Below are 13,394 nucleotides of genomic sequence, written 5' to 3' on the forward strand. Positions count from 1 at the left end.
ACAGATTAGGATCCGTTAGACGATCTCACATAAGAATCACCCGTATTTCTAAAACCAAAATAAATTATGAATAACTATCCCTCCTGAGAACGAGTGGTGAACCCACAAAATTAGTTGATAATTTAAAAAAATTTTCGTTATCCTCTCAACTCATGTTCCATGTCTTGCCACACCTTAAATTGTAATCAAAGATTTTCAAGTCAAATATCAAACTACATCGTCGCTGACACGATCCCCCACCTTGTCATCCGCCATTGCCCCACCGTTGGGTCCCACTCCACAGCCAGAGGCATCTTCGCATCTGATAGCGAATCAGAAACGTAATGAGACTCTTTTTGCTTTAATGAGGAGTGATGAATCACGGTCGGTCACCGTCTGTCCCAGTCTCCAGCTTTCTCTCGCTCCAATCGAAAGTCAGCTCAATCGCCCACCATAATAATGGGATTGTGGAAATTTGCAGTTTTTTTTTTCTTACGGTGGAAAAATAATTAATGGGCTACCTACACATCTACCTGTCTTGAATAAAGATGCGTTTTCATCCTTAATTTCTTGTTTTTTTATGATATAAGTAAAAGATGTGATTTTTCTTTAATAATGGTTAAAGGGTCCTTACCGTGGGAATTCAAGAAAATTTTACTGTAAATTTTACGCTAATTTCTTCCATTATAATTTGTGGGCTTTCAAATATTGAGCAGAAGTTCACTGTGTTGGCACATTTGAATAGGTTCGATTGATTCGGAACAATTATTGAATCTGTTGTTTTTTGCTCTTATTTTTCATTAATTTAATAGGTATTTGCTTGTTTAATAATGGTTTAATGTATCTTTACAGTTCATACGTGATTATGCTTTGTTAAGATGGGTTTTTTTAAGCCGTGTTAGTGATAGGCACGCATGCCAGGTATACTCGCCATCATTCCCTCCGCTCAATCCCATCCCTCTCTCTCTCACAAAAACATACACACATACTGTTCTGCCTCTATCTCTCTCTATCTTTGATCCTTAAATTTCCGTAAATGGAATTTCTTTTGATTTTCCCTTTTTGGGCTTGAGAACCACCTTTTTCTCTTGTAATCTGTACTGGGATTTTTGTTGATTTAGCTCAGTTGAGGGATTTGGGTGGATCTGGCTGAGTTATTTTGTCGGGTTAAGGCTTGCATATTTCACGGATAAAAAGGTAATTGGTTCATCGGACTTTCATCGCTTTCTGCTCCGTTTTTCAGTTTTATTCAGTTTTGATCTTTGATTTGTAGAAAATTTGATTTTTGATGTGATGCTATAATCCTTGTTCTTGTCTTTTACTTGTTAAAAATCGAATCTTGATGATGAGGGGGAGACATTTTTCATTTGGACAAGTGACGAGTCATCGAAAACTGTAAATTATGAGGTTTGTTATCTGTCAATATTGAAATGCCGATACGCCTTTGTTTGGTGGATCGTCCGATTGTCAATTTATGACTTCATCTGAATGAGAGATGAGAGATGAGATTTAGAAGTCCAAGATTACTGTCCCGAAATATTGGAGAAAGAGGGATTGTTTGGCATGAGTCACCAATCAGTTATGCATAGAGAAACAAATTGGAAGGACTTTTCTTACGTCATCTGTTTATTGCTGGCTTCGCGTTGCTTTTCTCTTCACCTCGTTCTCTCTCTCTCTCTCTCTCTCTGGGTGTATATGATTCACTCATTGGTGTATTTGTCAATTCAAATGAGGTAGGCCGGGTAGCCATTACCCTTATGTCACTATTTTACTAAGTGCTCCATGTCATTCGCATAGTTCGTATATTTTAACAACTCAATCAGTTTATCTAGAATAGAAAACATGGAAATTAGACTTTGACGAATAAAAGAAAGGAAGAGAGCTTGTGGCTTAGTTGTTGAGCTTTTCTGACCTGGAACTGAACGCTGCATGACATATGGGGTGAGAAGCATGAACCTGGATATATTTGTAAAATTTATTCCACAGAATGATGTGTAGTGGAGAAGCTGCTGTTTCCAGTCTGCATGTGGTGGGAAATGATACACAGATAAGTATATAGTCTTGCTCCAACAAGCAGACTGAACTTATAGACCGTTGTTGCAGATGTATCTAATAGGAATTTAATATTGAGAGTTTTGTAAAGATTTTTGGTTACCTATGATTTCCATCTGTTCTAAATTGATGTTTTGGTTTTGATTTTTCCTGATTATGTGAGGATCATCTTGTGTTCTGTAAATTTGAGAGTTTACCTTTACCTTTTAGATTTCATGTATTCAGTTAATGGCTGTTGAAGGTTATCCTTGTCCTGTTTCAGGTCAAATTTGGCTGTAGAAAATTCTTACAAGTCTGTGATTAACAGTATGTCGGTTTCAAATAAAGATTTGGATCCAGCTTTCCAAGGGGCAGGGCAGAAGGCGTATCCTAATGCTACCCAATCATACTTGTCTTCACATTATTATCAAGTAGCAAATAATCATGTCTGACCATTTCTGTTTGAAATCAGTTTGCGTGATCAGTTTTTTATCACTGCATGGCAAATGTAGTTTTACTGTTACACTTGCACCTGCTGGTGATTGTGTTTCCAGTATCTGGATTCTCCACATGTTTACCTTCTTAACTTAGTCTAGTGGCATTGAAATATGGCGAATTGAAAATTTTAATCCTGTTGAAGTCCCAAAGTCTCTACACGGAAAGTTTTTCACTGGAGATTCCTATGTGATATTAAAGGTAACTTTTGGGGTTTTCTACTCTATCAATAGCCATTTGCATCTATTTCGATTAAGTTGTTGCTCACCAGAAACCAATGTTGTAATACCTTCTCATTTCAATTTTTTTTTCTTGCATTTTCATATATGCATTTGCTCACTTTAGTATGTAGTTATTGTAAAGTTTTTTCTCTAAAGTTTTTAGCCGCCCATGGATATGTGGGTTGTAGAATGCTCTAAATTGTCCTTTTTTGGTTCTTGTTTTATAATAGCTACTGCATATGATTGGGAATCTTTTTTTTTCTTTTGCTCTGATTCTCACTTTGGTAATAAGTTCTTCAATTTGGAGGATCACATAATAGTCAATATTTTTTCCTTCTCAAAACCCTTTCCTAGCTCTATGCATTAGAATTTCATTGGCCCAACAGCTATCCTCTCGATATTACTAAAACAGGCCTTTACTTAGAGATTTTACTGGCAGGAGTATATTAATGTGATGTGTAATACCGATTTCGTGCTATCAGTTTGTTAGTGGTACTCAAAAATCAGAAATTGTGCTTGTTGAAAATTACTTGGAAGTTGGAAGTAAAAATCTTACTTGTAGAAAATTTCTTTGATGGTTTGACTATCAAGTGTGAAACAATATAGTTTCTTGTTCAATGATCACAAATGATGCTGCCTTTCTTATCATTATGTTGACACAGAGTACGAGTTTTAAATACATGAACTACTAGAGTACCTTATATACTTTTTACTGTTCATTTTATTTATCTTGGAGAAATTATAGCTTTTTCAATTTATGCTTCCCCCATGTTCTGTTGTTTATATTTAATTTGCATCAGCCATTCATCAGAAAGTAAAAGTTTGCTGAGAGCCTATGGTGTAGTTTAAATAGAGGAATTTGCCTTCTTTGTGAAGAGGTATAGAAAGGAATCTTAATGGGAGAGAACTGTGAATGTTTGATATCAACTAACTTAATTTCGATCACCTGGCAATCTCTGGCCTGCCACAACTGATAGTTTGTGTTGCTTGCTAACCCTAGTAATTTTACTTGGACATCTCGAGTGGCAATAGTTCAATTGGCTTTTTGCAATGTTGGAACCACTACTTATGCTATTTCTATTTGCCATGTTATTGCACTTTCTTTTAAGTTCTTGATATTACTATTGCCTATGATTTTGGAAGTATGTATTTCAGTGTAATCTTTTAGTTTCTTTTTGCAGACTAATGCCTTGAAAAACGGTGGCCTACATCATGATATTCATTATTGGCTTGGAAAAGATACAAGTCAGGTAATTCTCTGATGCTGCTTCTGAAAAAGTTAGCGTGCCTCTAGAGATGTCATTATGACCTAAGTATTTCCTTGTATAGGATGAGGCCGGCACTGCAGCCATCAAGACTGTTGAATTAGATGCAGCACTTGGGGGGCGGGCTGTACAATATCGGGAAGTACAAGGCCAAGAAACGGAGAAGTTCCTTTCCTATTTTAAACCATGTATAATACCTCAAGAAGGTGGAGTTGCATCAGGCTTTAAGCATATTGAGGCCGAAGAGCATCAGATCCGCTTGTTTGTATGTAAAGGAAAACATGTCGTGCATGTGAAAGAGGCAAGATATTTTGTTCCTACACGTTTGATGCACTATCTTAGTATGTATATCTTTATCATCATCTTGTTATATGATTGTATAGGTGCCTTTTGCCCGATCCTCTCTCAATCATGATGACATCTTTATTCTTGATACAAAGTCTAAAATTTTTCAATTCAATGGTTCCAACTCATCTATTCAAGAGAGGGCCAAAGCTCTGGAAGTTGTTCAGTATGTTAAAGATACTTATCATGACGGAAAGTGTGAAATAGCAGCTATTGGTAAACATACTGCTCATTGGTTGTTTCAAAGTTGATGACCAAGTGATGGATGCATCATAGCTGCCTTTTCTTTTGACTGCAGAAGATGGAAAATTAATGGCTGATGCAGAGAGTGGGGAATTTTGGGCTTTCTTTGGTGGATTTGCTCCACTTCCAAGGAAAACAAATTCTGATGAATCAAAAAGTGTGGATGTTGCTCCTAGGCTTTTCTGGTAGATAGCTTCTTTCGTTCACAGTGCTTTCAATGATCTCTTTTATATGTCTCAGATTCCTAGCATGGCATGATACATCATTAAGGTCTTTGACTCTTTGGTTAGCTCCTAATGTATTAGGAAATTTACCCGAATGAAGCTCTGAGGAGTTTTTATTTATAATGCAGTTCATTCACATACTGATACAAGTTCATGATATAAACTGATAAATATTTCCTGCTCTTCTTTTTTAAACTTCTTTTGGTCTTCAGATGAATGCTGCAAAAGGCTGCAGTAGGACATTTTAACGCCGTTCCTTGGAATTTATTGTTATTGGTGTTGGCTGCTTGTTCTTGATGTAGGATGAATGTCAATCCGTTTTGAGCACATTTTGATATATATCTTTTTTTTGATATATATATATATTTTTTATATTTTTCCTACAAAATGAATGTTGCTGTCAGACGACTTGATATGTAGGTGGATGATGGTAATTTGTTTATAATGAGGAACTATAGAATCTTGACATGTTAGAGTTTTATGTTTAAGTGTTGAAAAGGGAGATGCGGTACCGGTGGAGGCTGATTCTTTGACGAGGGAGTTATTAGACACATATAAATGCTATTTTCTTGATTGTGGGATGGAAGTTTTTGTCTGGATGGGGAGAAATACTTCACTTAATTCGAGAAAAGCTGCATGTAGCACAGCTGATGTAAGTATGGTTGCTTTAGTTACTTGGATTTTTCCATGGGGTTTTCCAGTTCTATCCTTAATGAATGCCTTTTCATGTGTAGGAATTACTGCACAGCCTTGATAGATCCAAATCTCATATAATCCGTGTGATTGAGGGATTTGAGACGGTCAAATTTCGCTCGAAGTTTATTTCCTGGCCCCGGTCAAGCAATGTGTCGGTGACAGAGGATAGTAGAGGGAAGGTTGCAGGTCAGAATACACAGATATTATTTGCTATTGTTTAAAGATAAATTACAACTTCAATATGCCTTTGTTTGCCCTGTATTTTTCTCATCCTATATGTTATCCAAAACATTTACCTATAATGTCTTTAATTCTCACCATCTTTCCAATTGATGTTTCCAGCACTTCTAAAACGCCAAGGGGTTAACGTGAAGGGTATTCTGAAAGCAGAAGCCACCCCCAAGGAAGAACCTCGACCGTATATAGACTGTACTGGTGATTTACAGGTGATGTGAAAACTGCGGTAGATCTGGTCCTATGTAAAGTTTTTCATGAAAGTTGGCTTCATCTGTTGTTAACATTCTCTTACATTATATAAGAAAATGTTTATGCAAGCAGGTTTGGACATGATTTGTTTAGCAGACATTACAAAAGTTGTGTATATTACAAAGCAATTAAAGTTATAAGTAATTTGGTGGTTCTCTGTGAACCATTGGTCAAAATTCAAAAGCTATCTACCACTATTGTATAAGGCTCAATATTGTCACTTATCTTGAACTCTGCTACTGATCAATGAGGATGTGAGAGGATTAAGTTGTCTTTGATATTTGATTACTTAATACCAGATGAAACATGTCTCCTGTGCTCTTGTTTGTTGATGATGATATCCCCTTAGGTGTGAGAAATAAACCTTGTGAATTAATATTGTTTTAAACCCAACTGACACTAATTTATAGTTTACTACTTTTCTAGGTTTGGCGTGTGAATGGTCAGAAGAAGACTCTTCTCCCAGCTTCTAATCAGTCAAAGTTTTACAGTGGAGATTGCTATATCTTTCAGTATTCTTATCCTGGAGAAGAAAAGGAGGATCATCTCATTGGGACATGGATAGGAAAGCACAGTGTTAAGGTGAAGTTGCCCTTTGTTGTCTGTCTAATGCTACTGTGCTTGAATCTTTGGAAATATTTATCATTTTAATTCAAATTCACCATCGTCTATCTTTGCTGATGGAGATTCAAAGGCGGTAAAAGATTCTGAAAAAATAGAGCATAATTTATTATGAAAACAGTAAAATTATCTGAAATTGCAACATGGGTAGATAGAGTTAAAGATGGTGGGATAGTTTCTGAATTGACTTTGAAAATTTAGATATAAAAACTGTCACCGACTTAAGAAATGCATACTGAGTAGTTATTCCTGATAAATCTCTTCTCCTTGAGTAGGGAAGAAACAACATAATGACAGGGCATGTAATAGCGCTCAAGTAGGGCCAGTTAATGGAATAAATAACAGGTCAAAAAATGCATTACTTTTATGTTTAAATTAAGGGTGCGATTTGACGTCAGTGGCCAACTCAAGGAAACGTAAATGGAAAGACACCAATAGTGCAAATACAATGAAGAAACATGGGGTAAACATATTCTTCTGGAGTTGTTCCGGGGCCGTTGTCCTGGTTTTTAAAGTTTTTTTAGATGAATTATGAGTACAGATCTCTGTTAATAGTGAAAACTTGCTATTATTTCATTGTATATACTACACAAGAAAGTTTTAGCGACTCTTTGTACTGTATTTATAGATTTAATTTTCATGAATTATCAGTCTTGTTGATAATATGGTCAATTAACAGGCAGAGAGAGTATCGGCAACTTCACAGGCAAGCAAGATGGTTGAGTCTTTGAAGTTCTTGCCCACCCAGGCAAATTACTTTCTTTGACAGCTTCATTGTGACTTTATTTTTTTAAAATATATTACATCTTGAAATTTGTGTTAATAGTTGAATGAATGTTAATTTCTAGGCTTGCATCTACGAAGGGAATGAGCCAATCCAGTTCTTTGTCATTTTTCAGAGCTTCATAGTCTTCAAGGTTCTGGAGTATGCAAATATTTTTGGATTTGATATTTCTCTTGTTCTAGTTTAATACAGTTTTAAGCATACTATTGGTAGTGAAATAACTACGTGCATGTCACCAGGGTGGTCTTAGTGAAGGATACAAGAATCACATAGCTGAGGAGGAACTTCCAGATAATACATATGCAGAGAATGGATTGGCATTATTTCGAGTTCAGGGCAGTGGACCTGATGATATGCAAGCAATCCAAGTTGAATCTGTAAGTCCTGTGCTATAACAATCAGTCAATAAAACTCGTGTTGAACCCGGTAAAACTAGTATAGTAACTTTACATTGCGGTCGAATAGGGACAATATTGTACTTTCCAGCTAGTAGATTAGATATAATGTGTGTTTTATCGCATATGTTCACACTTTCAATCTAATTCCAAGCGATCTCATTTCACTTCAGCTAAGAATCTCAAAACATAGGCGCATGGTATCCTGAGATTTGTAGCTTTCAATGTATCTGCCACATAGATGCATATTAGATAGAAAACAAAATTTTAAAAAAAGAAAGAAAGAAAAGCACAAGTGGTGCATGTCTTTTTTGGCGCCAAACTTGTCTCATGTTTTAGCAAGAAAACAATCTTCGACCACATCTAGGGCAGAGGCAGGATATAAGACAGCCGAAAACTGCTGCTAACAAATTATGTGGGTTATACAGCAATTAATAGACCATGCTTGCATCTGACAGAGACCTTATTTTTGTTAAAAATACAAGTGCAACAGACATAACTAGAATCTGGTATTGCGCTCAAGAACTAAGCATATTGATAACTGACATATTCTTGAGAGAGGATTTGCAAAAGATTGCAAGATCTCCATTGATTAGCAAATCGTAGATATCTTCACGAAACCATTATAAGGGGGTAAGTTTTCACAATTTGCAATCATTTGGGGTCACATGACTTGGACACGTGAGGAAGATCTTTGAAAATCAAATATTTATGCATTTAAGCGAGGGTAAACACTGGCTCTACGTATTATAATATGAACAATCAAAGTTGTCTTAACTGATTATTTGGATTAGACCGCTTACCGGAGCTCTGTTTGTTTTCTCAAGGCTGATCTCAACCAAAATAACATATTCTCGAGATAAAACAGAAAAGGACATTCACATCTATTTTGTATTTATTTAGAAAAAAAAACCCTTTCAAATTCACATCGTGTAAATGTTAGTGTACTAACTGAATGACTTGTTTTTAACTGACATTTCATTTCAAATTTGAGTTACTTTACCAGTGCATCTACCCTCGTGTACCTATATAAAACCCCACATTGAATGTCTTTATCACACTTGCATAGTATATATTGAACATATGAAAGTTAGTCGCATAAAGAGAGATTCGCTAATATACTATAAGGTGGGATATTTTAGGAAACAAAAGAGCCACTCTAGAGAAACTAACGGTTGTTACCGTAAGTCGTTCAGCAAATATTCAACAATAAGCATGCTTGTAAGCTTATTTATCTATGCTTTTCGAGTATAGTTGGCCTGAGATTGGTTATGAATATTAATAGTCAGATTATAGAGATGCTGTATGGCTGGTACACCATTTGTTTGCCTGCTGTGGAGATGTTATATTGTTTTTAGTTTTACTGGTGATTGAATATTCCGCTTTTTGCTATTCGTGTTCTCACCCCCACACACCCCACCCCCATAAAAAATAAAAAATCCTGTGTTATTGTGCTGCCTCTTTTTTACCCTGCGCATACATTAACTATTTATGCATTAAGGAGTATAAGCTCGTATTTATTGGAATTTCAGGTGGCATCATCATTGAACTCCTCCTACTGCTACATACTATTTAATGGGTCCTCCGTATTTACCTGGTCAGGAAGCCTTACTACATCTGAAGACCAGGAACTTGTTGAGAGGATGCTGGATCTTATAAAGGTCTTACCGCAGTTATAAATATTTCCCATTCCTTTAGGAGTTCGGTGTCGAGAGTTATCGGTTGGTCACATTGTGCTTTTTTAACTTTGTTATCATGTCTCGTAAGATGGAGGTGCGATGATGTGTCGCTTGTAGTACAGTTTCTGCATCTTACTGCCGATTGTATTGAAGAATTGAATTACGGAAGGACCGCAGTTTTTTTGTTTGGCTAAATTTTTATGTGGTATGTTTAATGGTCTGTGTTGCTTATCCAGCTTTTTATTTGCAGCCAAACATGCAGTCTAAACTGCAGAAAGAAGGTGCAGAATCTGATCAGTTTTGGGATTTGTTGGGGGGGAAATCTGAGTACCCAAGCCAGAAGATTGCTAGAGAAGTTGAAAGTGATCCTCATCTATTCTCATGCACATTATTGAAGGGTATGTCGTCATCTTGGTACTAGTTTAACATTTTGGCCCATTTTTGTCTGCCTATTAGTGTAAGTCAGCTGACATTTTTTCTTTTTTTTCCAATTATTATTCTACCATGCTGAAATTCACTGACGGTTTTCAGACGATCTCAAGGTACACAGATATCTCATTTCTCTTTATTTTACTGGGAAAAACAGTAACTGAATCTGGTTTGTGCTTTCAATCCCTGTTATGGTCTTTTTTCCCTTGACAATCCTGTATCTATCAGGGTTGAGTTTTCCGACAAAGGCCTTTTGCATTAGTTTCCTTTTTCACTGATAAATTATCCTGTATAAAACTTAGTTATATTTTCCATTGCAGGTTACAGAAGTACACGGTTTCAGTCAGGACGATCTGATGACTGAAGATATATTCATTCTTGACTGCCATTCGGACATTTTTGTCTGGGTTGGGCAACAGGTGCCATCCACTGAGAAGATGAATGCATTAAATATTGGGGAGGTATGACTTAACTTGATTTATTGGCTGAATTGGAAATGCAAACTGCTGTTGTGAATGAAAATACACTGATAAGTTTATTTTGCCAAAGGAAAATAAAATGTTATTTTGACATATTTTTACTTTTTATTGCTTTCAACAGCAATTTTTGGCGCGTGATTTTCTTCTTGAGAAAGCATCTCTCCAAACTCCTATATATATCGTTATGGAAGGGTCTGAGCCAACATTTTTTACTCGTTTTTTCTCTTGGGACTACACGAAATCTACGGTGAGTTCTTTTGCTGTAAGTCTTGTATGCATGCACCTTTGAATCAGAGTTCATAAAGATACTCACACTTCTGGGGTTACAGATGCATGGTAACTCTTTCCAAAGAAAACTTTCAATTCTTATCAATGGTGGCACTCCTGTTATGGATGTAAGTTACTGTTCTTTATGATTCCTCTTCTGTTTCCAATCATATGACCGTGAGTTATATTTCCATTCAGTCTATCTTTCTCGGTGTTTTTAAAATTTACTGATTTTTCTTTATTCTAATCTTTATGAGTCTCGTGCATCAATCAAATTGAATGTCTAATGATCCTAGACTAGTTTAATGTATTACGTTATCACAAACGCTATTACAAATTCTGATCAAATTCTTCCGGCGATTGTGAAAGCTCTTATATCTATTTTTTGTATGTTTCTCACCTGTTAGAAACCCAAAAGGAGAACGGTTGTCTCCCATACCGGAAGATCTGCTGCACCTGAAAAATCACAGCGTTCAAGAAGCATGTCGTTTAGCCCTGAGAGAGTTCGGGTAAGAGGCAGGTCTCCTGCTTTCAATGCTCTTGCGGCGAACTTTGAAAACGCTGGTGCAAGAAATATGTCAACTCCTCCTCCAATAGTGCGAAAGATTTACCCAAAATCGGTGACCCCGGATTCAGCGAATTCGGCTTCAAGATCAGCAGCTATAGCTGCTCTTAGTGCAGGTTTTGAACAGCCAGCACCTGCACGCAACTTCATCATTCCTCGTTCCACTAAAGGTATAATCTAATGTTCTTTAATAAATCGTATGTTCTGTTTTTGGATATTTTATTTTTATTTAATGTTTCTGCTATTGTGTTAAAGTGATCCCTGCATCACCCTTACCAAAACCTGAGCCTGAGAAGAACTCCAAGGAAAATTCAGTGGAAGCAACAAATCCAAAGCCAGAAACCATCCAAGAAGATGTGAAAGAAGGTGAAGCGGAGGATGAGGAAGGGCTTAAAATATACCCATACGAGCGGCTTAAAACCACTTCAACTGATCCAGTGGCAGATATTGATGTGACAAAACGAGAGGTATGTGTATGGGAAAGTATTATCATGATTAAGAATCCAATCCTGGCATTACATATAGATGAATTCTTTTGCAGACATATTTGTCATCAGTGGAGTTCAAGGAGAAATTTGGGGTAACCAAGGATGTCTACTACAAGTTACCAAAATGGAAACAGAATAAGCTTAAAATGTCACTTCAGTTATTCTAAATCTATTCAAGGATTCCTCCGCTGGACGTGTTCTTGGAAATTCATGATCTGTTTTCACGAATGGATGCAGAAACAGCTTACTTTATACACAAATATATCTCCCAAGTGTAGGGACAGCATCAGTGCCTTTTTAGCTGCTGCTACTTCGTTTAGAGCTAAACTTCGATATATCTACAAAGCTTGGATGCAAAGGAATTTTGTTTGATCGTTCGTCATTGCAAGTTAATTTCTTGGTATTCTTTTTGGTTTTTCCAGGTTTGATTTGAGCTTGTAATCTTTTTTCCCCTTCATTGTGTTTCATTATTTTCGGCAATTGATTTTTAGCAGAGTGGTTAGGAGCTTGAAAATTGAGATTCTTAGCAAAGACAGTACTTCCAAGGGCAGAAGATGTGTACAGGAATGTAAAATTCTACTTATTATATTTTACTAGACAATAAGAAAGTGTGATTTTTTTTTTTCAGTTAATTATCACTCACACAATACTCTTTATCAAGATTTTTTAACACAAACTATTGTGATCTTGCATCATGTTTACAAGAACTGTGAAATGGTTTGGGAGATTTTTCCCCGAAAAGTTCATCTTTTGGTTCTTTAGTTTCCAACTCGAGCTTATAAAACTACACAAATGGATTACATTATTGTTATAATTTTATTTTTTTATTTTTTTTAGCATAAATCTACACTTCATTAACGATTCAGTATGTCATTTGTTACAACACTTTGAAAAACAGAGGAATTGCTGGAAATAATGATAAACCCATCTCCACTCTTCAGCCAAATATTAGATAACACATTGATGAACAATCGATCAATATTTTATCATTCACACCAAACGGTGCCTAAGATTATTTTATGTCCAGTTAATTTCAATCAATTTTTAAAATTCACTTTGTCAGGCGCAGGTCCTTATTCCTGACAAGAATTTTTCTTATATTTTTTAGTTTAACGAAGAATTTGTTACAATCGAGTCTCAAACTCAAAATATAATATCAAAATTGATGTCAGATCAATCATAAGCCAATCACGCAATAATCTTTTTTCTTGACTAAATTTACATATGATAATAGCTATCACAAAGGCAAGGGTCTGCTAATATCCTTGTAGTGGAGATAGTGCAGCCTCCTCGATTATAAAACTATTGTTGAAATTTTTTTTTTTTTTTTTAATCTGCAAGCGAAATCAGGATTTGACAATCGGGTGTGCTAAAATTAAATTTATTTAATAATTTTTTATGTGAAAAAAGTCATTAATAAGAAAATTAATACGCCAAGATATACGTAAATATAACTTTTATGTAATTGAGTGGACAGTCGAATATGAAACAAGAATAAAGATTAATTTAAAAAAAATTCCGGCTCCGTCAGTCACTAGTAATTAATAAAAACAATAGATTATTATTGATTTTTATAATCGACAACCAAAGTACCAAACAATATGTTCCTTTAATACATTTATTTTATATTCATAATCTTTAAATATTTTAATATGCATTCGAAGAATTTATTCGACTCTTCGATCAGAAGATTTCATTTTGC

At 35.7% G+C, this 13,394-nt stretch overlaps 1 protein-coding gene across 1 annotated transcript; it reads left to right on the plus strand.

Moving 5' to 3' along the window:
- The first annotated feature begins 876 nt into the window (after positions 1-876).
- LOC140971277 (villin-4-like) lies at positions 877-12,315 on the plus strand. The gene is made up of 23 exons (XM_073433470.1): positions 877-1,176; positions 2,294-2,395; positions 2,607-2,706; positions 3,908-3,976; positions 4,056-4,292; positions 4,375-4,552; positions 4,635-4,764; positions 5,293-5,455; positions 5,538-5,685; positions 5,842-5,945; positions 6,412-6,567; positions 7,286-7,354; positions 7,455-7,523; positions 7,630-7,767; positions 9,318-9,446; positions 9,715-9,862; positions 9,996-10,006; positions 10,214-10,354; positions 10,494-10,619; positions 10,702-10,767; positions 11,047-11,374; positions 11,460-11,671; positions 11,746-12,315. The coding sequence occupies exons 2-23, from the start codon at positions 2,340-2,342 to the stop codon at positions 11,857-11,859; spliced, it is 2,892 nt and encodes a 963-aa protein (XP_073289571.1). The 5' UTR covers positions 877-1,176; positions 2,294-2,339; the 3' UTR covers positions 11,860-12,315.
- The last annotated feature ends 1,079 nt before the right edge of the window (positions 12,316-13,394 follow it).

The sequence above is a fragment of the Primulina huaijiensis genome, chromosome 2 (genome assembly GCF_012295235.1).
Source record: "Primulina huaijiensis isolate GDHJ02 chromosome 2, ASM1229523v2, whole genome shotgun sequence".
NCBI lineage: Eukaryota > Viridiplantae > Streptophyta > Magnoliopsida > Lamiales > Gesneriaceae > Primulina > Primulina huaijiensis.